We start from the raw sequence: 26,762 nt of genomic DNA, 5'->3' as shown, positions 1-26,762 counted from the left end.
ATGAAAAGTCACTGGGTTGTAGCTCATAGAGCTGTTGACACAGGAAGAAATGAGCCCCATCTGTTTCTCAGAACTCAAAAAAGAAAGCATTTGGAGATCCATATTTCAGGGACTAAACAAAAAAAAATTGTGAGTCAATACAGAAAAATGTATTTCACAGACACTTCTAAACTTACCAAACTAGAAATCTCTAGCTACCTTCACTCAGTTACACTTTTATTTGCTAAACCATTTGCTTTCACACTATAAAATCCAGCTATTCCCAGAGTGACCTGGATCTTCATTTCATCTGAAGTGGGTAAATGCTGACAGTCTAGAAACTCAGTGTGCCAAAGTATGAAGAATCATCCTTAACTGACAGACTAATGTGACCTTACTGATGTTTGATCTTTTTTACCCATAAAAATAGAAATTTGTGATTCAATACCTTGAAGCTTTGTGATATTTAAAATTCATAACTAAAATTACTACTCATAATTTTTAATGTGACTTTTATTTGGATCACTTGATTAGCCTTCAGCACATAAAAAGCTGGGTCATTATAGGTAATTTAACAATACCAAAGTCAGACACAAAGCTGGCACATTCTAAAGTATACCAGGCCCTACATGCTGGAATATGTTTTCATCTTTACTGAAAACAAAACAAACAAAAAATATGGCATGTTGTCTCACAAGACCTTCTTTTTTGCTTTCCCCCAGTAGGTTATTTGAACCCATTCTCCTGGGGCTGAAGAGATAAGTGGCTCAGTAGTTAAGAGCACTGGTTGCTCTTGCAAAGGTTTCAATCCCACATGGCATCTCACAACTGTTAACTCTAGTTCCAGGGATCTGACACCTTCATACAGACACACATGCAGGCAAAACAGCAATGCACATAAAAATAAACGAATCTTTAAAAATAAACTTCAAAAATAAAGTATGATAAACATATGGGGAAAATCCATCTCCTGTATGATTAAAACTCAACCTGACTTAATGATGTGTGCTTATATCATAAATGGGCAATGACATCTTTTCTCTATGGCAGGGTCTCACTGGAACTAGCCTGGCTAGTCTGCAACTCAGCTCCTATGTGCTGGGATTAGAGGTGTGCACCACCACATCTGATGCAATAATTTCTTTTAAATGTTGTATTTTTACTTTGTCCAATTAAGCATAAAGCCAAGGACTTTATGTTTAGGCATGGATGAGGTAACCACAGGGCTCAGATATCCAATATTTCTTATGGTTTCCAGAGCCCTTGAAATGAAATTGGTATTATAATTGACGATTAAAGATTATGACTTGGAGAATCAGCACAAATGTCAGTCTCAGCAAGGCCCCACCAAGGGCTCTTCCCCATCCAGGTACACCTATGGCTCTGGGGTTTAGAATAATATTAATAACTCTTATTTCAAATTTCAGAGTTCAACTTTATTTTTACCTCAATATTCTTTTACACTTGCACATTGGGTAAAAATTGGGAGACGAGCCCATGAGATGATTCAGTGGTTAAAGACATGTGCTACCAAAAACCTGACAAGAGTTTAATTGCCAGGACCTATCTGGTAGGAGGGGAGAACTAACTCCTGTAAGTTCCCTCTGATATGTATGTGGCATACCCACATGCACACAATAAATAAACAATGTCATTTTTAAGGAGGGAGATGGGTCATTTCTAAGCTGATTAGTGCTATTAATAAAAGTTTAATATAGCCTCTACAGTAGTTAAACTGTTGGTCAAAGTATATAACAACATTTTCAGAGATAGAGACCTTTCTTTTCTTTTTGACCAGGGCCTCCTTTTATAGTCTTCAAATGGATAATTCCAAGTGCTTAGATTATAGGCATGAGCTGCTACACCACTTCTATTTGGAAAATGGATACATTTATCACATGACAGAGATCTTGCTAGGTACTAAAGGCTGTATTGCAAACAGAACTTACCACAGAAGCAGGACACAGAGTGACAGTACATATGATCTCTAATGTAAGAAGATGCAGTGGGAACCATAGGGTTGCCTAGACCAGATTAGGAAAGTCAGAGAAGTCTTCCTGGAGGAGGTGTTATCTAAGATGAAACCTGAATAATGTACAGAAGCTGAGGAAAAGGTGCCTGAAGGGACAAGTATATATGAAGGCTGTGAAGAGGAAAAAGGCCTGTCAGAGGAAATGAAAGAAATAGGATTACATGGCAAGAGAGGGGATGAGGGCAAGGCCTATGTAAGAGGAAGAAGAACGCTACCCAATGGAGTCTGACTCTGGCTAGCACACAAGTGTTCACTGTCATTCAGAGTGTAGTCTGGCACCATGCTACAGAGCAAAGGTGTGCACAACCCCTCCTTCCTATGTTAAAATTCTAACCCAATGCAAGAGTATTGGAAGTAATTGGGTTTTGAGCTAATTTTTTGTGATTTTTTTTTTTCAAGACAGAGTTTCTTTGTGTAACACCTCTGGCTGTCCTGGAACTCCATCTGTAGACCAGGCTGGTCTCGAACTCACAGAGATCCCCCTGCCTCTGCCTCCAGAGTGCTGGAATTGAAGTCGTGTGCCATCCTTTCCCTTCCTCTAAGAAAAAGATGATGCCCAGAAGACTCACAAGTAAACAAGAGACTGCCAGAAGCTCCAGAAACTGTAAAATATACATTTCTGAGTTCCCTCCTCAGGTTTTCTAAAGAGCAATGGTTGCTGACAGAGGAGACTCACCATAGCACGGCTTGCAGAATGGGCATGGAACACTATGCTGGTACCATCTTCTCTATGAGATGTCTGCTCCTGGAAGCAACTACAATTAACTCACTGATACACCACATCAGACTTGGCTAGAATCAATCCTTTGTCACCATTGCTACCCAAGCTCTAGTTAATAGACACCTGTTTACATCTCAAGGAAAGTTATACAACAAGCTTTCATAAATGGCTTCAATGCCTCTTCTACCACGTAAGGAGACAGAGATGACAGCTATGTGTCAGTCAGGAAGCAAGTACTCCCACAAGCACTGATTCTCAGACTTTCCAGTCTCTAGAACATAAAAATATAAATGTGAATTATGAAAGCATTTCAGTCTATAGGATTTTATCTCAATTTGGACAGATTAAGGGAATATTTGGGTGGAATTTGAGGGCATACCATTTTAACCTGCAGAAACAGAAGAGTATACTATAAAAGCAGACATGGTAGAGATGACAACTCACTTACAAAAAGTATGAATGGCTCCCAGAATCATTAGAAAGTGATGACAAGGGTCTGAATGAACTCTGAGGGAGTGTTCCCCCATACTGAGCCAGGAGCAGGGCCTCTGCCCCAGCATGATCAGGAGTATTGAGGAGTTCTGCTACAGCTATCAGCTTCAAGAAGACTGTCTGTTGTAGCAATCCAGACCACAGGGACAGCTGCTAGAAGACTATGATGACGGCAGGGGCTGGAAGAAATGAAAACCTTTTGACTTAACTATTGGAAAGAATCTCTAAAGGGGCTTTGGATAGAGAGGGGTAGGAAGAGTGAAGAGTAACTTCTGGGGTTCTAGCTCAAAACCATAGATACAGAGAAAACTAAAGGAGAGGCTGGAAAATTGCTTAGTTTGTAAAATGTTGGCCACACAACTTTGAGAGCCTGAGTTTGGTCCCCAGCACTCACATAAAAAGCCAGGCTGAGTACATGCCTGGAATCCAAGCAGTCAGGAGGCAGAAACCCACACAGACACATGTATGGGTTATAAATGTATACCCCACACAAAAGTAAAATAAAATAGGTTTGAAACGTATGAAAGAAAATGATTTTTAATTCCCAAAGTATAAAACTTAGATATATATTATATAAAACATGAAAAAGCCTAAAAATATTTTAAAGTATCAATTTTGCATATTTTCCCATGTAAAACAGGTGACATGAAAAGAAAGAACTATTCTTTATTCATTTTGACATGCAAGGTTCAGGAGCATAGGAAAAATGTAATGAATGGTTTTGTTGTTTGGTTTTGGGGGAACAGGGTGTAGGTTGGCTTAAAACTCAGAGTACATAGGGTGGTAGCACACGCCTTTAATCCCAGCACTTGGGAGACAAAGGCAGGCAGATCTCTGTGGATTTGAGGCCAGCCTGTTCTACAGAGTGACTTCCAGTACAGCTAGGGCTTTACACAGAGAAACAAAACAAAAAACAACTCAGAGTAAGCCTCTTGCCTTAGCTTCTCAGGTACTGGGATTATTGAGACACGCAGTGATACCCAGCTTCAGTCTTTCTTCTTGCTTTAAAACTAGATTTGTTTGTTTTTATATGTTTCTGTGTCTATGTTGAGTATATGTGCATGTGTGTACATGGCCAGAAGACAGCCAGGTGTCCTCCTCTGGGTCTGTTGATTTCTTTGAAGTAGGGTCCCTCTCTGAACCTGGTGTTTCTGTTTTCTCAGGTATGCTGGAAGCCAGAAAGCCCCAGAAATCCTGTCTCTACCATCTTTGGAGTTGTGGTTACAGGCATATGCATTAACCGTGACTTGTTTTGTGAAGGCTGGGATCTAAACTCTAGTCTTCATGGTTATATAGCAAGCACTCTTAACCACTGAGCCATCTTTCCAGCCCTTTTCAGACTCCATACACTTTTATTATACCCCGCATTCATTTCCCAAACACTACGAGTAAAGGGATTCATCAACCAGGCATAGTGCCACATGCCTGCAACTCAGCACTCAGGAAGCTGAGGCAGGGGAACTTCTTCAAGTTATAGGTCAGCTAGACCATATTTCCAATACACTCAAAAGAACAGATACGACTTTCCTTAAAGTGAGTGTGATGCATTCTAGACAAACAGACCCATGAAAAGATTAGAATTAAAACATGATTTTTAAATTGTATTAAATATGTGCTTTATAGTTATGATAAGCACAGTTGAATGGAATTAAAATAATTTGCAACCCAGTTGTAACTCAACTCATTGACAACCCTAAATGTTGTATGGCTACATCCTGTTTTATTTCACTACAGACTTCATAAGACCTCAAGTGGGGACCTTAAATACTAAAAGAGTTTAAAAAACATGAAAATTAACTCTTGTTTTTAAATGAGTTTTATAAAAATTAGATGGGAATAAAACAAATTTAAGACATAAACTTAAATGTTACATATTTGACTTAAATAGCCACATAAAAATTAATAGAAACATATTGGAGGCCAGAGAGATGGCTCAGTCAGTAAAGGATTTTGCTGCAGAAACCTGATATTCTGAGTCTGATCTCCAGAACCCACATCAACTATGAGACAAAGTAACTGACTCCACAAAGCTGTCCTTTGATCTACATACACACACACACACACACACACACACACACACACACAGTTATAATAAAAAAATTTTTTTAAAATACACTGGGTACAGCATGTGACACAAAATGAACCCTATTTAATTAATTTTAAAATGCATCTCCCCTTGTTTTTAATCGCACTGATCTGAAATTACCCTTTCTTCAGAGTCAGTGAAAACCATACTTCTCTGAAGTATAAGCATTTCTTTGAACTTGTGTGTCTCCCATGCCTCCTAAAAATCTACCCGTTTATTTCACAATACTGCAGATAGACACTAAAAGGTGACACAAAGCAACCCACAGGTATTCTAAATGTATTAGATTAATAAGATATACCTTGAACAACAACCTGGCTGCCTGGGACAAAGAACTGTTGTGTGCCATCGGCTGACTGTGCTGCATACTGTACAATTGTAGCACCTGGCGGAGGAGCTCCTGAATTTGTCATTGTTAATGCCTGGAGTCCCTGAACACCATCAGATCCTGGGTTAGAAATCTGGATTGTTCCACCTTGGGCTATAGCAACTTAATAGAAAAAGAGAAGAATATTAGAGAATTCTGAGTTATTTTAAGCCCATATTGGGGGAATATAATATATTCTATATACTACCATTATTTCCATTGTCTCTTTTCTATGTGGGACTAATAAGGAACATTAGCTTCTTCATCGTGGGAAGAACTTTATAAAAGATTATCAACACAAATTATTTTATTTTGGTTTTGCTGTTGAGTGTATTTTGTATTCAGAATTTTCAAACTATTATTTCTAGAGTCCACAAAGTTTTCCTTCTAGGTATTCATTCCACTCAGTTTTTTATGTATATGGACATATTGCCTACAAGATGTCTGTGCACCATATGCACCCCTGGTACTTGTAAAGGGTGCCCTGGAACTGGAGTTATGTCATTGTAAGATGCCGTGCAGGTGCTGGGAATCTAATCTGGGGCCTCTGGAACAGCAACTCATGCAGAAATAAAGCCCAGCTTCAAAGTACTTGCAATTCTTTCAAATATTTTTGGTTATAAACAACACTCTTCTGAGAATTAGGAAATGGTCAGTAGCATTTTCACTGGCACTGCAATTACATTAACCCTGTACTTTAAATTACCTAACTACATTTCTTATTTATTGATAAAAGGCAGTTTTAAGAGCTGAGGGTATCTGCAGCTCAGTGGTAGAGTGCATGCTCAAACCATGCACTAGACACAGAGTACAATCCCAAGCATTCACAAAAATGAAGAAAGAAGGGAGGGGGAGGGGAAGAAAGGGAAGGGAAGAAAGGAAAAGAAAAGGGGGGGAGAGAAAGGGAAGGGAAGAAGGAAGTGCAGGCAGGCGGGCAGGCTAAGTGATTAAATGAAGGTTTCAAACTCCAATCACAGAAATTGAATTTTCTCTTTCCTTAATTTTCCAACAATACATTATCAGACCTTTGGAGTAACTATTTAATCCTGAGATAAGTTCCAATTTACTTTGATTTTAGTATTTTTAAAATAATTTTTCTCCTAAATTTCCAACTAAAACTTTTGTGTTTTTATAATATGAACAGATTACAATATTAAGGGTCTGTTCATCATTTTATATTCTGGTGAAACCCAAACATAATTAAAATTGAAATACATACAGAATTTTATAAATAAAAGTGAAAATAGTACATCCCACACACCCCACAGCATGTTTGGTTCTGGTACAAGCTACCATGACAGACATGGGAAACTTTTCTACTAATAAATCTCTTTCATTAGCCTTTCATATTTATACTGACAGCACTTCTGGTTTTATCATTGTGAAAGGACAGAAGCTCTTCCTACTTGAAAGGGTATATCTATTGTTGGAGAATAAAGTTTAATGTTTTAGAGATTCTGGAAATGGGTAATAGATGTAAGCAGGAACTTCTAAGGAGATAAAATATGCAAAGATTAAAAAATTTGCTTCTCATAAACATCAAGATCAAAAAGTAGGAAAAATATATGTCTGAATGAATATATATATTTTATGTATTTAAACAACAAACAAAACTTATCAGCCTTGCATGTTGGCATTTGCCTGCAATTCTAGCATTCTGGGAGGCACAGCAAAACTGCCATGAATTCCAGGCTAGACTACACTACAGAAACCCAGTGCTGAAATAGTAAAGCTATTACAGAAAGCTTCCAACAAATATAACAGTAAAGAGAAATTTATTTGTTGTGTTGAGTTTTTGAGGCAGGGTCTCATGCAGTACAGGTTGTTCCAGAACTAGAAGACCTTGAACTCTTGTTCCTATCGCCTCTATCCTACATGCTGGGATTACAAGCATACACTTCTGCGCTTGGCTGTGAAGGACTGTTTCTGTCAACCATTTTCCCTGCCTATTTATTTTTGAGTCACTATTGGGGTGGGGGGTGGAGGGGTCTGGAGTATTCACAATTGAAAATAAAATATCTTTGTATCTCCCAGTCATTTTATTCTGGGAACCTAGGCTTTTCCTTGTTTTTATTATTCGTGTGTGTGTGTGTGTGTGTGTGTGTGTGTGTGTGTGTGTGTGTGTGCGCGCACGTGCACGCGCGCACGTGTGTGCACCTGTGCCCTCAGATGCCAAATGAGAATGTCAGATCAGCTTGAATCTGGAGTTACAGGCAGATGTGAGCTTGGTGGTGGGTGCTAGAAGCAGAGTCCAGTTTTTTGAAAAAGCAGTAAGTAGTTCCAGAGGCATCATCTCTCCAACATAGATCTAGCCTTTTCAATGCTTTCCTGAAGTGACTCATACAACAAAGGCATAAGGCTTCTATCTCTGACAACACATATTTGTTAACAAAACAGAGTCCATACGGTCCGTGAATACTGACTAGGACTCAAACTAATAAAAATGTGTCTTTTAAATTGAGACTGTACTGAAGCTGGACAGATGGCTCATTGGTTAAGAGCACTGACTGCTCTTCCAGAGGACCCAGGTTCAATTTCTAGCACCCACATGACAGCTCACAACTGTCTACATCCAAGATCTGACACCCTCAAACAGACATACATCCAGGAAAAATCAACAATGCACATAAAATAAATAAAACATTTTTAAAAATAGACTTACTTATTATTATAACCTTAATAACATTACATAGAAGAAAAATTTAGTTTCATTTAATTTAATAAAAAAATGAAGCTATAATTATCTAAACTATAAATTTTAATTTTTAGCTGACTCAAGCCTGATACTATGCTCTCAATTCATAGCAGTAGAGGAAGAATAGGTTAGGCTTCTACTGTTCTAATTGCTAACCACATAAACATTTTTTTTTTTTTTTTGCTAAATTTCTTATAACATAACTACAAGGCCATCCAAAATCTACTGGCTGAACATTGAACACAATGACCTTAATTAAAAAACAGTTTCGATTACCCTGCCTATACTCTCAGCACTCCAGAGAATGAGGCAGAAGAATCCAGAGTTTAAATCTAGCTTTTGCTGAAGACTTGTATCACTAGACAAAACAATCCTTGTTTGCTCAAATGAAATACATTTATTTACTAAGTATATATCTATATCTAGATGATTATACAAATATCTTTACTATGCATTCTCACATAGTCAGATATTTAGCTTTAAATAGATATTAACCATAGTCTGGTTTCCCTATCTTACAATTCATCACACACCACAGATTGTCCCAGATAGGATGACAAAATTTATCTGCTAGTCCAAGGTAATAAATCTCAAATATTTCTGGGACACAAAACTATGTAACTTCCATTACTTACTGGCATTATACAACTTTCCATGAAAGATATTAATATTATAAAAGGAGGAAGATATTATTTATGGGATAAAGATTCAAAAATGAAGTTTAAAAAAAAACTTGTTTTTAAGACAAGGTCTCATGTCTCAGCCTGGCCTTGAGCTTAATATGCAGTTAGTGATCACCTTAGATTTCTGATTTTCCTGCCTTCACCTTCCAAGTGCTTGAATTGGTGGAATATACAGCTACTCTTAGTTTCAGGCTGTACTGGAGGTGTTGAGCACTCTACCAACTGAACTATACATCCCTAAGCCCAAAAGGCAAATTTTAAGTCCTATGTAATTGATAAAGACAGAACAGAAGCCTTGCCAGGCACAGTGGTGCATCCCTTTAATACCAGCACTCAGGAAGCTGGGAAAGAGGTAGGCAGACCTCTATGAATTTGGGGCCAGCCTGGTCGACATATTAGTTCCCAACCATGAGAATAGCAACAAAAGGTCAAAAAACATATATGGCATTAACTACATAAATAAATTTAAAAGTTACTTAGGGGGATGTAAGTAATGTCACTGCTAAGAATATACAAATAGTTTCTTAAGATTGTGTAAACCAATTGCCTTTATGAGAAAAGTGTCCCTTCACATGAGCACCCTAAGGTTCTTATGACATATATGTACATGTATAAAAATGTCATCATGAAACCCATTACTATAATTGATATAAACTATTAAAGCATTTTAATTCTGGAGTCGTTAAGCAGCCCACAATATCATACTTGTCTTGCAGGTGGATTTTGTTTTCACCCACTTACCTTTCAGATCCAGAAAAGATGAGCCACGGAGACTCATTCCAATAAGGTTCTTAGTAAAATATAGTGGGAGAGAGAAAACAAATGAGATATCTAGAAAGAATAATGTGGAGTCTTGGTGACAGCCTTTTACTGGTAAAGGAAGAGGTTGGGTTTAATTTTTCCTCAAAGAACATTTATTGAATTAAAAACTTTCCATCATTTGTGGCTGGAGAGACAGCTCAGAAGTTAAGAGCACTTATCTGCTCTTGCAGAAGACCCAGGTTTGACTCTTAGCACCCACATGGCAACTCATGACTGTGTAACTCCAGTCCAAGAGGACCTGATGCTCTCTTCTGACCTTTTCAGGCACCAGGGATACACATGCTGAACAGACAGATAATCACACAAAACCACCCATACACACAAAATAAATATTTTTAAACGTCATTTAAAATTTTTAAGACATTTAATTTTTTTCACCTTTGCTTTTATGAACTCACTTTATATTTTAAATGTTTTATGCAGCAAATAACATTCTTTGCTAACACTATCTCAAATGCCATCATATGGTAGCTTATCTCAGGATACTTCCCTGAAGTATAACAGGTTTTCCTGGACCAAACTAATTGAGCATGGTGCTGGAAAATGAAGCCAAGGCCTCACACATACCAGGTAAATGCTCTTTTCCAGGTGAGCCACACCCTGGCTTCCTCTGTTAGACAACAAACCTGCTGCAAGGACCTGTATTCCCAGCAGGGTCTCTGCAGGTGTAGCTATTTATTTGGTGCTGTACAATAAATCCTTGCTTGCTTAATGTTTAAATTTTTAGGGTCTATTTTTTAAGCCTGCCTATTTTTCCTGTTCCCAGTGAAAATATTTAGTTTCTGTGATAAATAGTAAGCAGAGCTAAGGATGTAGCTCAGTGACAGAGCACTTGTCTAACACGTATAAGGTCCCTGATGGATCCCTAGGAAACTAAAACAGTAAGATCAACTTCCAGCAAATACCTTTCAACTATTGAAAATATGGCTTTGAGTTGGGGAGATGGATCAGTGGGAAAAGTGCAAACATGAGAACCTGAGTTCCCACTAGCCATGTAAAAGCTGGCATAGTGTTATGTATCTGTAACTTCAACAGTTAGTGGAGATGAGTGAATAACAGAGGCTCACTAGCCAGAAATCTTGCCAAACTGGTGAGCTCCAAATGAGACCTTGACTAAAAACATAAGGTGAAGAAGCCATAGAGGACACCCTACAACAGCCTCTAGCGTTTATACATGCATGTGTGAACAAGTGCACCTGCATACTTGTATATACATACATACACAGAATAATTTTAACTATTGATAAGTAGTTGGAGAAAGTAAATATATTTTTATTTCTTCAATTTCAATACCCATGTCACAATTAAGATTATGAGTGTGACTCAAAACAATGCATAGAAAAATATACAGAAATTCTAGTTAAACTATTCTAAAAGTCAAAGAATCCTAACAACTATTTCTATTCTTAAATATTTATATATAACAAAAGCATCAAGACATGATAAGTTTTACTTAGTAAGAAATATGATTAATTACAATGGATCTTGTATGCATATAAAGGTCTGATATAAATATTCTCTAATTGAAGTATAGAAATTATTTTTGTGGTACAAATAAATAAATGTTGAACTTCTCTATACATGCAGTTGTCTAGTTTTACCTGGAACTCCTGATTTGTCTCCCAAGCCTGCACCTCACAAACAGGGAGCTTCTATGCCAAGTGCAGAAACGGTGCCAGGAGCATAGGAGTCATGGCATAGAAGCTCCCTGAATGGAGGGGGTTTAATGAGCACAGACTCTCAGATAATTTACACTTCTGTGTCTCCTCCCAATGTCTGCATGTCTTTTTCTCTCCAGCTTGGCCTTTTTTTTTTTTTTTTTTTTTTTTTTTTTTGTTTGTTTGTTGTTGTTGTTGTTAATGATGATTTTGTGTTTGCCTTGTCTTCACACAAACCCCACAGTTTGGCTCCTGAAATTATTCCCACCTCACATACTAGAACCTGAGATGCCTGATGATGGAGTGAACAGTACAGACAGCAGAGCCCTTCACCACGCCTTCTCCAGCTGAACCTTAGCTTTCATTTCACTATGTCACATTCTGTAGTAATAATCTATGGAAATTAACCCACAGCATCAACTTCCCTATTCTGTGCAGACAGATCACTGCTGCTACAAGAAGTCTATCAGGCTGTACCAGAGAAATACCAAGTTTACAGCCTCTCAGCTCAGCCCCAAAACTTTAAGAAGTCTGAAGATTCTTTCAGCAGTTATTGCCACCTTTCCCTGTCATAGCACAAACAAAAAACAATAGCATAGACAGCCCACTGGGTAAATGAGCAAAGCTCCTCAAGGCTGGGGCTCAGCCAGGAGGCTCGAGCCTCCCAGGCCTACTCAGACTGTCCAGGGACCAAAGGCTGAAGAGCTCTGCCCTCCTGGAACCTAGAATCGTACCACAGAGGTACACAAGCTGGCAAGCTCTGGTTTACAGTCCTGAATGAACCAACGAAACATAAAGATGAAAACAAAGGGCCATAGGAATTTTCTTAACACTCATTTTTTAACGTTTTTAACACCTGCATTCAGATCCTGTAGATGATGTGTATAAGTTACACCCATCTTGGACAGGTATCATGATGGTGTCTACCCAAAAATAACCAAAGGGATTTAATTTAATAATGTAAAAATCTATCAACACAGGGAAAATTCTAAGAAACAAATAACAACAAATGCTAATAACTCTGTAAGAGCTTTCCACACACAAAAGAAGATAATAGCATGCTTTAATAGCCAAGCCTTAAGGCTTTGGGGTATTAGTACTTTTTAAAAGGAAAAACTGAAAATGTGAAGTCTTCACACTTTATTTAGAAACATCCCTAAGTACCCAACGCAGTTCCCCTGCCTTCCTTTCCTCCCTTTTATTTTGCTTTCTAGGTCTCATGGTTCAATATTTTTGTTTTTCAAATGCCCTTGACTTGAGAAAATGAGAAAATAATTAGTGCTTTAGTTAGAACAGAAAGCACAGAAGTAACAATCCATTAAAATGCACAAGACTAAATGCCAATGTATCTGTTTATTAGAGCTTCCAGTGCTTAAAGTTCAAATCAATGATCTATCCAATTGCTACAGTTTGAAAGTTAAATCATTTTTGTTCTTTTAGAAAAACTGCAGCACAAATTAACAGAGTAATGAAAACAAAGTTACATTTAAAACACGATTTAAAAAACATATTTACCTCTTTTAGATAAAGTGTAATAATTTGTTGGCAACAAAAGCCAGCAATAATGAAATACAGACATTTATATCATAAAGACAACAAAAACAGGAACTTTAAAACTTTTACTTGATATGAATATAAACATGTAAGTAGGAAACCCTTTAACTTTTAACCACTTCCCTTTCATATTCAGCAATAAAGACTTTTACTTTTCAGCTGCCAGTACACATATCTTACTGCTTTAACATGTACTTCTTATTCTATGACACTGTTGGTTAACAATGCAGTTGTTAATGAAGCATTCAGACGCCCAAGCCCACACTGCTTCACTGTAATTAGGGAAGACTTAAAGCTAGCACTGTGTCTATGGAATCATAGCATACATACTGTATTGCCCCGTGCTAGTCTGATATATGCTAGTTGGTACTGCCATGGTAGCAATGTTAGGTGGTGTTCCTTCTTCCTCTGATTTTTCTTCTTCAATCTTGGGAATACCAGGCACATCAGAGGAAAGTTCATTCAGTATTTTTCTAAAATATAATTGAGCAATATAAGCAATTAGGATACAGAAACAGACAACAGGAAAGCTAAAAATAATAATTACTTTGTTCTATAATTATTGTACCTTTTGGGGTGGAAATATTCCAGTAGGAAAGTTAGTTAACTCACCTATATGAGGGTCTCCGTGAAAGAATTTCTCTACGTTTATGAGAATCGATTACTTCTGATTCTGCAGAATCATCTGTCTCTGCAATTGTTGCTACCTATAATACAAGATTTTCTGAAACGCATCATAAAATATATGATCTTCATCCTCATTCAAAAAATGGTGAGTAAAAGTCTGTTGGTAGAATTCAGCTTAGTGCATGTTTGGAAAGGGAAGCAAAGAATAGTATAGATAATAAATACTACATAAGTTCAATAGAAAGGATATCTGGAATACCAAGTGAGGCTTCACAAGAAAGGGAAAGCATAAAACACTTCAGACCCAAACCCCCAAACCTGCATGTATCCTTCTAAGTCCAGGTATCAATGAGTGAGACCATAAAAAGACAGAAAACTACCCAAATTTAGTGCTTTCTTCACATTATCACTGGCTTAAGCTGAGTATAAAAGTCAGGCATCAGGTAGGCCAAAAAAAGAATGAATACTTATGTAAACAAGTCAGGAAACTGGGTTTATTAAGGGAAGGAATTATATTACAGGGAGAATATTAGAGTTTAAAGTTCTGAAGTCAAAATAAATTTATATTTAAAAGGCCAGTAAGATGGCTCAGTGAATAAATAAAGCACTTGCCTCTAAAAGGCCTGACAACCTGAGTTCAGTTCCAAGACCCATACAGCAGACAGAGAGAACAAATTCCCAGTAGTTGCCCTTTGACATAGACACTATGGAATGCACCCAAAGACACACCCACATAAAACATAGGTTGGTAGGTGGATGGATGATTGATTAATACATAGACAGGCAGAAAGACAGACAGATGTAAAAATAAAAAGCATCAGTTTTCAGCATGATTTTGTTTTCAAGCCAGGCAACAATATAATGATATTAAAGAAACTGAGAATTAAAGAAAATGAGAAAACTAAACTAATGAATCTCTAAACATGTCTTCTGCCAATTTATTTAGTCACTACTCTAAGGTTTAGGGGAGGTAAATTTATGAAACTTCATATTAGAATTACATGAGAATCTGATGTGGGGAAAAACTAAAAATATCAAGAACATGTAGTTCCTGCTATAAACATAGTGAGTACAGTTAAGAACAGCATGGGGCTAGGGATGTGGCTCAGTGTAGAATGCTTCCATTATGTCTGAAGCCATGTGTTTGATCCCCAGCACCACATAAAACCTGGTGTGGTAGTGCATGCCCATAAACCCAGTACTTGAAGGTAGAAATAGGAGCATATGAAATTCAAGGTCATCTTTAGAGGCACTATGAGTTTGAAGCTAGCTTGAGCTTCAAAACTCTTCCCTAGAAAAATGCCAAGAAGAAGGAGGAGGAAAAAAATATCAGTATAGTTTCCTCTTGAAAATTACAAGTTTGTGTAGAATTAACAGATTTAAAGTATTTCCAGCATGAAAAAATAATGACATAAAATAATATATATTTTAACTAGCCAATTTAGTCATGCCACAATGTATACACAGTTCAAAACAAGATGTTGTTCAGAATAAATTGATAAAAATTGTTTGCCAAGTAAGAGTATATTAAAAATTCATTTCTGATTTTATATAGTCTTCAAATCATATAGATAGGGACATGTATGTGTGTATAAACATACATACATATCAATATATATATATATGTATATATATATATTCATCTACAAATGACACTTCTGGCCATGGATACAATACCAGGGAGGCAGAGGCAGGTCTAGGGCAGCCAGGGCTGCAAAGAAACCCTGTCTCAAAAAAAAAAATAGAAAAGTTGAGATAAGTATGAACAAAATACATTATGAAATGTCATATGAATGAAAGCCCTATTACAAAAACATACACACACTGAACATAACCTACTGGGGGGAAATGCTGCCTTATATGGTCATGTATCATGTATCTTGCATGGGCAATACATTTAGCACAGCTGTCCTAAACTACAGCAATTCCCTCATGTGCAATAGAGGCCATTGTTTTATCCAATTTAGAAAAGTTGAGATGAGTGGTGGGTGGTACACGCCCTTTACTCCCAACATTTCGGATGCAGAGTTTGAGGCCAACATAGTCTGCAGACCAATTCTACTACAGCTAGGGCTCCACAGAGAAACCCTGTTTCAAAACAACCGGAAAAAAGAAAGAAATAGAAAAGTCAAGATGAGTACTAAAAAAATACATTATGAAATATCATAATGAATGAAACCACTATTACATGTAATAAATATACACTAGTAAAAACACTAAAATTTTTAAATTCAGGCAGAACGATTTGTCACTTAAAACACAGAAATTCTAAGATCCACAAGAATTTATCTCTACAAGGACAATCAAATCATTCACTTAACAAAAAATAACAGCAATAACGAAGTACTTGGAATATAAGACAATATTGGCTTTCAACATCAGCCACGTAAAATTTGTACTTCCAATAAAATAACAACAAAAAAAACTTTCTTACTTTATAATTAGGACCAAAAATCACAGAAAACTAAGGACAATAATGTTAAAAATAATAGGAATTATTTTTATACCCTGAGAACAAAGAAAAGAGACCTACTCTGAAAAGACAAGCAAGCTTAAAAAGTATGTGAATTTATCGTGTCATTGTTGTCCTCAACTTGTTCTATGATAAACTATGCTTAGGCATGCAAGCAAAGGCAAGATTAAATATATGCATGCTCATTTTTTTCACAAATTTGAGGCTGTTTGTCACCAGTTAGGTTCAAATAATTTCTACATTTAAAGAATAATAACAAGTTGGCCTAAAAAGGAAACAGAAATCAGTGAGCACATAATAATTTATATCTATTAATGAAAAAAAACTACTTTCAAGAATTTAGGACCTGTGACCATTCTGGTAATAATAATTAGTACAATATGTATCTGTATTGCAATCATGTCTACAAAAGCCCTGGTTCAATCTTAGGATGTGTATGACATGGAAATAAAGTGCCCAAGTGACAAGGATCCTTACTTTGGGGTTAGAGTATGGTAAGTGCTAGAACATGTGCTTAGCATACATGATGAAGATCTGGACTTTAAGTCCCAGCACCAAAATAAATAAATAGTAATATCCTGATTTCTAAGGTTGCATCCACTAAAGCCAAGTGCAATGATGCACTCAGGAGGCTGAGGCAGGAGGTCTGCTTCAAGTTTCAGCCCAACTTAGCTTACACATTGAGTTCAAAGCCAGCCTGGACTATAGTCTTCATAGTGCTACATTTACTACAATGTCTTCTGAGAACCCTCAAAATACCACTAGAGAGCTTTGCTAAATAAATATAAGACCTGAACAAGGGGGACCCCAGACTGATAGCTGGGAAAAGCATAGGGCCAACCCAAACCCCCTGAATATGGGTCTCAGAAGGCCTGGGCAGTCCAAGGGACCTCGGGCAGTGGAACCAGGATGTATCCCTGGTGCACAAAAGGGCTTCGGAAGCACAATCCCTGTGGAGGGATACTCCCTTAGCCTAGAGACATGAGGGAGAACCCTAACCCAAATGACTTGACAGATTTTGATTATCCCTCCTGGAAGGCCTCACCCTCCATGGAGAGTGGATGGGGAATGGGAGAGGGGTCTGGAGGATTTGGGAAGATGGGAGGGAGAGGGAATTGGGATCGATATATAAAATAAGAAAAGAATAAAAAATATATAAGTCTGAAAACAAGAAGCTAAAAGATAGAATTGCTTAATTAGCAATTTTCATGTAAATTAAGAGCAACAACAAAACTCCAGCCCATAAGTCAATCTCTATATATAGCAGAAAAGAATGTACCATACATAAAAAGAAATTCTTCCAAGTATCCAAGAAGATATCTTGAATATAAAGTTACACAAAAAAGCCAAGTGTGGTGGCACAAGTCTATAGTCCCATGATTTGAGAGGCTGAGGAGGAAGATAAGTTCAAAGCTATCCTTGGTTATATACTGAGACCTTGTCTCCAAAAGAATAAAATAAAATAAAGAAAAATGATGATAAATGAATTAAACAAAAGAAGAAATTTTAAAGCTCAAGAAAGTCAAAGACAAATTGTCAAGGAAGGAAGCTAACCTGAACAGTTTGTATTTGTGGTGACTGAATAACCGATGGATGTGGTGTCTGAATTACTCCCTGGACCTGTACAGTTTGGCCTGAAGGTAACTGTACTAGAGTCACAGCTGGGGAGCCTCTTCCAGTGCCTGATCCAGCTACAGAAACCTGAAAAAATGACCATCATTGAGGATTAAAGCTGGGCTTGGATTGCTTCTGTTTATTTTTAAGAGTACCACTTGCTAACACAACCAGCCTACTTCTCTTTTCTTTTTCTTGAGTCTAAGAAATGACAAACAACTGGGGTACTTACCATTAGGAGGTAGTCACCTTCCTGGAACTGTCATTCTCTGATGTGACAGATACTAAAGAACCCATGCGCCTCACTTTTGGTGCCCATGCTTTGGCAGCTAAGAATGTTCCAAGCACAAAGTTCTAAAGCAGTTAAACTACCTTGATGCAACTCATGGCTACTAACAGGGATGCCCTTTTCAGGCCAAAATACAAACACTTCCTCTTTAACTGCTTAAGAGAAACTGGAGGAAATTTAAATGTGGATTACTTTTTGATAAATGAAATGTTTTGTATATGGTAATTTGCTCACTATTTTAGATGCAAACTAATACCCTGTCTCAATATTAGTTTAAGAAAAAGTAATTTTATAGTCTATAAACACACACACACACACACACACACACACACACACACACACACACACACACACACACACACAGAGTACACCATAAGGCAAAGGCAAAGATATTTATTGCAGGACCTTTCAAGCCTTTAGGTACCCCCGCTCCAGAAAAGCCTCCTGTCTCAGGGCTGGCATAGCCTCCTGTTGCTTATCCTCCTCCCAACATGGAGTATCAAGAGAGAGGTCCAGTGCCATTCATCAATTTTGAACTGAGAGAAAAATAATAAATATAGGCATTGGTCACCTACTGAGCACTTTCAACAAAACATGCTTTGGACTTGACTTGAAACCTACAAAGGTCCCTAGTAATCAACCTGTCTGTTCAACCACTATAATTTTAGAAAGTTTTCTTAATTTCACTTAGATCCACTGTGCATTATGGCTTATTCAAATCACTCAAAGATCTTGAAAATGAAATATACTGCAAGTTTCTACCTTAAGTAGGATAACCTCAAGGTGTTAATTTTCATGGAAACTCTATGTGTAACTATTTTAAATTGTGTCTGCAAGGTGAGCATAGTAGCATATGTTGAAATCTCATCACTCAGGATGCTGAAGCAAGGGATCATGAGTTTGTGGCCAGGTTGGGGAACACAGCAAGACCCTTATCTGGAAAAAAACAACTGGGTCTATAAAAATGAATTATGATTTACTTACATCACCATTTTCTAAGAAAGCAAATAGGTTCTCTAGTAATCTAAAGGTTACAATTTAATAGATAAAAGAGAAACCATATGCTGAGCACTGGACTACGTGGACTAAGGTATAAAGTAGAACTAGGGGGGTAAAAAAAAAAAAAAAAAACAATGCCTAAGAACAGATCAAAAAGGTAAAGAGCTAACTCCACTTATCAGCCACAAATGTCACAGGAGTACAATAGAAAGATAGTGTAGCCCTGAACAAAAAGTGAAGGCTTTCTCTGGGGCCAGAGCTGAAGCCAGACCTTGATCTATGCCTTGATTACAAAGGAACAAATGAGGGCAGAGGCAAATGATACAAACAACCTACCAGGCAATTTCAGCCTTTCAGCCTGCCTATCCCAATATCATCTGCTTTGGGTTGTAGGAAAAAAGAACATCTTACACACAACCATTGGTTGAATAGCTAAAGGTAAAAAGAAAAAGAAAAATCTCAGCCAAAAGGCAACACTGTAAAATTATAAAAAGGCATTTACCTCTGTGTTGACTAACTGCCAAAAGGTTCCCTTCTCACAACTAAATCTCAAGCTTTTTTTTTTTTTTATCATGGGACATCTTTATACTTAAAACTTGCTAACTACCTCAGAGTTTGTTGTTTTTAAAATATTTTATTACATTTAGAGTGAGTTTGTGTATGTGTACATACACTGTGTGTATGCCACTTTATGTATGTGCACACCACTGTGCATGTGAAGGTAAGGGACAAGTTGTAGGAGTTAGTTTTCTCCTTGTACTGTGCAGTTAGTTCCCGGGATCAAACTAAGGACATCAAGTTGGGCATTAAATGCTCTCAGCATCTGAGCCATCTAAATCTACTGGATTTCTACCTAGTGGAGTGCTAGTAAATATTTAATAACCAGATCCTAGAAAGTGGGATACAGTTTTCCTTATTTCTGTGATATATACTATGTATTATGCATCATGACTTGTTTCAGGCTACAAATGGAGACCAGAGACACAAGTTGAAAAAAGATGTATATATCTGGCTCTTGCAAGCCCATACAAGACAGCTGCAGAGAGTATTTATTATCTACTAATTTGTAACTAGAGCAATAAGAGAAGAGAGAGAGATACAGGGGAAACAAATAGAAAACACAAAAATAAGTATCTTTACCTCAGATTATATGATTCTATACATTAAAGACCCTCAAAAAAATCCACCAGAAAACTCCAACAGATGATAAGTGTTAGGTAGCAGAATAAAAAAAATAATATACAAAAATTGCCTTCCTACAAAATGACAAACATTGAGAAGGAAACCTGGGAAACAATCCCATTTACAACAGCCTCAACAAACAAATCTTGAAATATATCTAACCAAATAAATAAAAGATCTGTGCAATGAAAATTCAATATTGAAGAAAGAAACTGAAGAAGATACTAGAAGAAGAGACCATCTATGCTACTGGATTGGTAAGATTGATCCTACTTAAGGCAATCTATAGATTCAGATTTGATCCCCATCAAAATTTCAATTAAATTCTTTACAGAAGTTGAAAAATTAATCTCAAATTTCACATGAAAACATAAAAGACCCAGACTAGCTAAGCAATAAAATACTGCTGAAGTATCACCCCTGATTTCAAGTAATACTTGAGAGCTATAGTAATAAAAACAGCATGGTATTGTCATTAAAACAGACACATAGTCAATATAATAAAACTGAAGAACCAAAGATAAGCTTACATTACCACAGTCACCTCATTTTCAACAAAGATGCCAAAATACATGTTGAAGAATAAAAGTAGATCTTTATCTCTCGCCATGCACAAAGCTCAACTCCAAATGAATCAAGGACATCAATGTAAGACCCTGAACCTGAGGAGAAAGTAGGGAATAGCATACCAATAATACAACCATTAACTAACAAGTGACAAATGGAATGTTATAAAACCACAAAGCTTCAGTACAGCAAAAATATAATCATTCCAAGGACAAAGCAGCCTCCAGAATGGCTATACATCTGACAGAGGGCTAGTGTCCAGAATACACAAAGAATGCAAATAATAAACAAATCCAACTTAAAATGGAGCATGAAACAGAGAAAATCTCAAAAGAACTATAAAGAGCTGATAAATATATTTTAAAACATTCAATATATTTAGCCATCAGAGACATGCAAACTAAAACCACTGTGATATTTCACTTATCCCAGTTAAAATGACTACGATTTTGTTTTTTAAGGGCAACAAATGTTGGTGTGTATGTGGAGAAGGTGAAACACATTCACTGCTGGTGGGAGTACAAACTGATGCTTCCACTATGCAAATCAGTGTGAGGTCCCCAAGAAAGCTAGAAAAAACTGTACCATATGATCCAGCTTTAGCTCCTAGGTATATTATCAAAGGATTCTATATTCTTCATAGAGATACCTGCTCATCAGTATTTACTGTTACTATATTCACAAAAGCCAGAAAGGGAAAACAGACTAGATGTCCATCGAGTGATGAATAAATATAGGAAATATGGTACATGCACACAACAAACTATCATTCAGTTGCAAGGAAAAATGAAATTATGTAATTCACAGTTAAATGAATGGATTTAAAAATAATCACTTTGAGTAAGAGAACATGAACCCAGAAAGACAAATGCCACATGTTTTCTCTCACTCATGGATGCTGCCTTTGAATTTTTAGATAATTCTATTTATCCCATAAAGGTTAAAATAAAAAAAAAAAAACTAGCAAGGTGCCACAGGGTGTTGGTTTAAAGTGAAGAGAGACAGAAGACAGGTATGTGGTATGAGGAGGGCTAGAAAAATAATAAAAACAGAAAAGGTTAACTGGGGCAGGAATAGGAAGGCAGGACAGAGAAGTATGGGGAGAGACAACACTAAAGACCTTTGAAAAAGCCATATATAAAGTGCTACTAGAGAAGTTTCCTAAAGTATTTATAGACACATATAGAAGGAGTTTAAATGATGTTAACTGATAATGGGGACAATGCCCCTCTTAGACACTATAAACTATGAATAAAAAGTTCATTGCTGAATATGGGTTACCATCTTTGGTTCTGCTGGTCAATATAGCCCCATAGAGTGTGCGCACCCCCCCCCTCCATCCACCAAACATTACAAGCTGTTGCTATTGCTCTTGGTTACCCTCCAGAACTTGACAGTAAGACCCTACTGCTGATGATAACATGCACTTGAGTCATATAGAACAAGGAGAAATCAAGTTGGTACCTAGAAGCTTCATCCCTTACTACCTAGTTCCACGGTGCATGCTTCCATGAGAGAAAAGTAATGAACAATCTCACCCAGCTGTGAACCCTGTGTGCTACACAAACTATTGTGCTGGCAAAAGGTATGCTCACGTAGTACAATAGCGTGGCAAGAATATCATGGGAGCAAGCATGCACTTTCTGTCTGGATTTAAAGCCTGCTCTACAAGATGGAACTTAAAACCTGGTACCATTAACTGGGGAAGAACAACAACAAAACTCACATGGCTTCCTGCACCCCCTCAATTTAATATTGTTATTATAGTGACTATATAGCCTGCAACTGAATATTTGGCTCTCTTCAAAAGTAAGGTATATATATACAAGACATAGAAAGAGCAGAGGTAATGATTCAAGAACATTTATCTGCTCCTAAAGCTCAAAATGAATAAGTAAAAAGTAGCATTTCACTTCAGATGATGAGATAAATTCAGTTTTAAGCAAGCTCAGATTAAATCCATTTAAAGATGAATGTTTAAAACAGAATTAAGGGTTAGAATTTTGGATTAGAACTCATGAAGAAAATGCATACTTGCATAATATCAAGAGAGGAATCCATAGATATATGTAATTACTTTATTTATTGCATACAAAGAATTCTTTAAAGGCTTTGGGAACACTGGAGAATTAGTACACTAGGCATGGCAGCATACCCCTGTAATCCCAGCATTAAGGAGGCAGATGCAGAAGGACTACAGGTTTAAGTCAGTCTGGGCTACTTAAGGAGACCATGTCTGAAAAATAAACCAATCAAAAAAAAAAAAAAAACAAAAAAACAAAAACCTACTTATAAGAAGACAATAAAGTGCACTTGAATTAAAATATGCAAATAGAAATAGAAAAGTCTCTCTTATATACATCAAAATTCTAAGACTATTATTATTTTGTGTTTGTTCATTTTGTGTTTGTGAGATGGACATTACTATGTAGCTAAGGAAGGCCTCAAACTTGCAATTCTTCTAGCTCAGCCTCCTGAGTACTAGGATTATAGATATGTACCACTGTGTACCACCAAAAAGAAAATTTTTAGATTAGTTCATTTTATGTATGATTGTTTTGCCTGCATTTATGTATGCGCATCACATACATGCAGGTTGGAAGAAGGAACTAGATGGCCTTGGAACTGGAGTTACAGGTGTTTTTTTTTTTTTTTTTTTTTTTTTTTTGCCATAATATGATTGCTGGAAACTGAACTTCTGGAAGAACAAGTGCTATGTAACTGTAATTTAATTTTATAATGTCTAAGTAGAAGTTAACAGATATGCAAACATGCTACAACTTGGAAAATCTTCCTAAGGACAATAAGAAAAATAGTAAAGAGAAAATAAAGATGAGTGTTTGAGGTGAGATGAAAACAGCAAGTACTTTTAACTTAAGTAGACCATCTCTCTGGCTGCCCTAAAACAATTTTTATAACCAAAAATTTCACAGGAATGCAAAATATCTTTAATTAACTCCCTCTTTTATTCACTAACTATCCTCTGGGTACTTGGTCAGAGTTTCATAGGCCAGTGCTCAGTCAGTGGGGATTGAACAGAAAGCATCCAAGCTTCTGACCTTCCAAGTCAGAAAGGAAAACAACAGAGGAAACAAGGATTTTGGGTAGTGCTCAATTCCTAAAAGAAAAATCAAGGCAAGGAATTAGAAAGTGATGCAGCAGAGGAGCATGGAAAGAAGTGAGCTAGTGTCAACGGGGAGGAGACATCAGCATAGAAAGCCTAAATGAAGAGAAGGCAAAAGTCACAGAGAGCGCTGAGAGTGTAAATATCTCATTCCAAAACTCAAATAGGCATCGTCTCAAAAAGAAGTTAAAAATATAAAGTGGCATGTATTATACTTTATAGTCTGAGGCTCTTTTCCTGAAGCTTTAAAAATATTTAGAATGAACTCACAGATAAGAATTTACCTTTTTATCCAGATCCCCTGAAGAATAATCTTCTTCTATAGGATGCCTGAAGCATAGGTTATGCTGATGCCACCACATCCACTGAGAACCCACTACAGACAGTAGTTAATCTGAAGAAACAGGGTAGGTGATGCGATTGATAGCCTCACTTGGCTTTGGAACTTTAAAAAAAAAAGTTCTAATAATGACACTTATACTGGGGAAACCTCACAGTGTTGTAGCACAGCATGCGATCAGCACCTAGTAGACCAGCTCCAGTGTGTAGCTAGGTTCCCTCATGGTGGGGTTTGTGATGTCACAATAGAGCTAAGAATGTCACAGACATGGGTCTGCATTCAGGACACCTAATAAAGGATTAAAGAGATGTGAATTCACAATATAGCAGACTACTGGCTCTGTCCACTCTGCTGCCTGAGAGATCAAATCTCAGAGTTATCTAGATTAATATCAAGGACTAGAATGAATGTTCCCATCAGCAGTCTAAGAAAGTTGATGAAAACTATCTCCATTTCTATGTATTTTGTAAGAAAAGTGTGTTTAAAGAATATCTCAAATATGAAGGTACTGAAAACAGAACATTATAAACTGAACACTTGAGGCTAGTCAGCAGCAGCACACACCTTTAATCCCAGTACTTGGGAGACAGAGGTAGGTAGACTCTGTGAGTTCAAAGCCAGCCTGCTCTAGAGAGTTCCAGGACAGCCAGGGTACGATAAGACACCCTGTCTCAAGAATAAGAATAAGAATAATAATAAAGATATACAATATAATATTTTATCAGCCTTTAAAAGAAGGAAACTATCTCAAGCTACATAAATGAAACTAGAAAAAATCGTGACAAATTAAATAAGCCAGTCACAAAAAGATAAATTCTAGACAAGTCTATGCCTAGGAGGTAGCTAGCTAAATTTCATGGAAACAGAAAGAGTAGAATGGTTATAAAAAGCAAGAGGAAAAGAAAAGGAGAACGTTTTATGGGTACAGTTTCAGTTGCCAAGATGGAAAAGTTCAGTTTTACAAAAGGGATTAAACAACATTACTGAACTGCTTACTAAAAATGGCTAAAACGGGGCTGGAGATGGCTTAGTGAGCAAGAATACTTGTTGTGCAAGAATGAGAACCTGAGTGTGGACCTCTAATACCCATATAAAAATCCAGGTGTGGTCTTGGAAATACCTGTAATCAATGCAGTCCTCTGGATGCCACACAAGTGAACACAGGTGAGCATATATCGCTCCAACACACACACACACACACACACACACACACAAACACAAACACACACACACACACAAACACACCTAAACAAGATAATAAAGTTACAAACACCTGGGCATGGCAGCTCTTGCTCTGATCCTAGCAACTAGGAGGCTGAGGCAGGAGAGCTGCCACTTGTTCCAGACTATGCAAATATAACTAAAACTAAGTATGTATATTTTTAGCATTCTGATTTTTGGAAAGAGTTTCTTCTTGGGTTATTTAAAATAGACACTCTAAATTTTTAACAAGAGTTTTTTTCAGGGTTGGGTGAGATCTTAATCTTATATATCAAACATATACTTAAAATAATTAATAGCTTCAACAAATAAATAACAAAGTAACTTGGAGGAAGGCATGAATATGACACAGCACACATATGGAGTCTGTTCTCTTCTACCTTGTGCATCAGGCTCGACCATATGTGCCTCCTCCTGCTATGCTATTGCCCTATCTCTCTGCCCTGGTTCTTGTTTCTTGAGGACATTCTCATGTGGTTCAGGCTGACTTTGAAGTCACTATGTAACAGAGCCTGGTCTTAGAAGTCCTAATCCTCTTATCTCCAACTCTCAAGTACTAGGAATTATAGGCATACAGCACTACACATGGCTACCCTGTAATTTGACCTTTGAACAGAGATGAAAATGGTGTCACACATAAGAGGAAAGTGTAGAGGAATATAAAACTGCACCCTTTGCCTGGCAGGCTACTTCTCTCCACTCATCAGCACAAAGCCTTAAGGAAAAAATCAAGGTCAACAGTTTCCAGATTATTGAAATATGATCTTCAGGGTACCTGATTAGCAGAAGCTCTGGAAAGGTCAGGGGTACCACAGCTACTAACATCAAATGACATCTCACACAAAAGGCCAAGCTCAGTATTTTGGTCAGAACTTTTAATCCCACATGGTTTGATATTTGGCCAAATAAACAAGAACATAAATAATATTCATACAAAGCTGAATTTAAGTCTAAATTATAATCCTCAAATTCAATTTAATATGCTATCGGGAACCACTGAGAATAACCAGCCACTTTGGACACATATAAGAAGATTTAAGTATATTTCAGCTTTATATATATATATATATGAATGATAGTAAATACTCAGTCATGAACAGCTTTGGATACCACAAGAAGCAAAATGATTAATCCTGCTCATAAGATTTTAGCTAAGGATAGTATAATTCCTCAAACTATCAAGATTCATGCAAAGCTCCGGGCGGTGGTGCACACCTTTAGTCCCAGCACTCGGGAG

At 37.0% G+C, this 26,762-nt stretch overlaps 1 protein-coding gene across 13 annotated transcripts in view; it reads right to left on the bottom strand.

Annotated features, from left to right (window-relative positions):
* Positions 1–26,762, bottom strand: part of Crem (cAMP responsive element modulator) — a 67,341-nt gene that overhangs the window by 14,268 nt on the left and 26,311 nt on the right. For 5 of the 13 annotated variants that reach the window (XM_051205768.1, XM_051205767.1, XM_051205766.1 and 2 more), the window contains 4 exons: positions 17,744–17,890; positions 13,702–13,796; positions 13,420–13,562; positions 5,612–5,800 (listed from right to left, as the gene is read on the bottom strand). In XM_051205768.1, the coding sequence (XP_051061725.1) occupies positions 5,612–5,800; positions 13,420–13,562; positions 13,702–13,796; positions 17,744–17,890 (574 nt within the window). Of the gene's footprint in view, positions 1–5,611; positions 5,801–13,419; positions 13,563–13,701; positions 13,797–17,743; positions 17,891–18,035; positions 18,154–24,248; positions 24,359–26,762 lie in introns of those variants that run through there. The other 8 variants (XM_051205775.1, XM_051205774.1, XM_051205772.1 and 5 more) reach the window with 4 other exon arrangements.

The sequence above is a fragment of the Phodopus roborovskii genome, unplaced genomic scaffold (genome assembly GCF_943737965.1).
Source record: "Phodopus roborovskii unplaced genomic scaffold, PHOROB, whole genome shotgun sequence".
Classification (NCBI taxonomy): Eukaryota; Metazoa; Chordata; class Mammalia; order Rodentia; family Cricetidae; genus Phodopus; species Phodopus roborovskii.
This window is presented reverse-complemented; position numbering and strand designations above follow the sequence as displayed.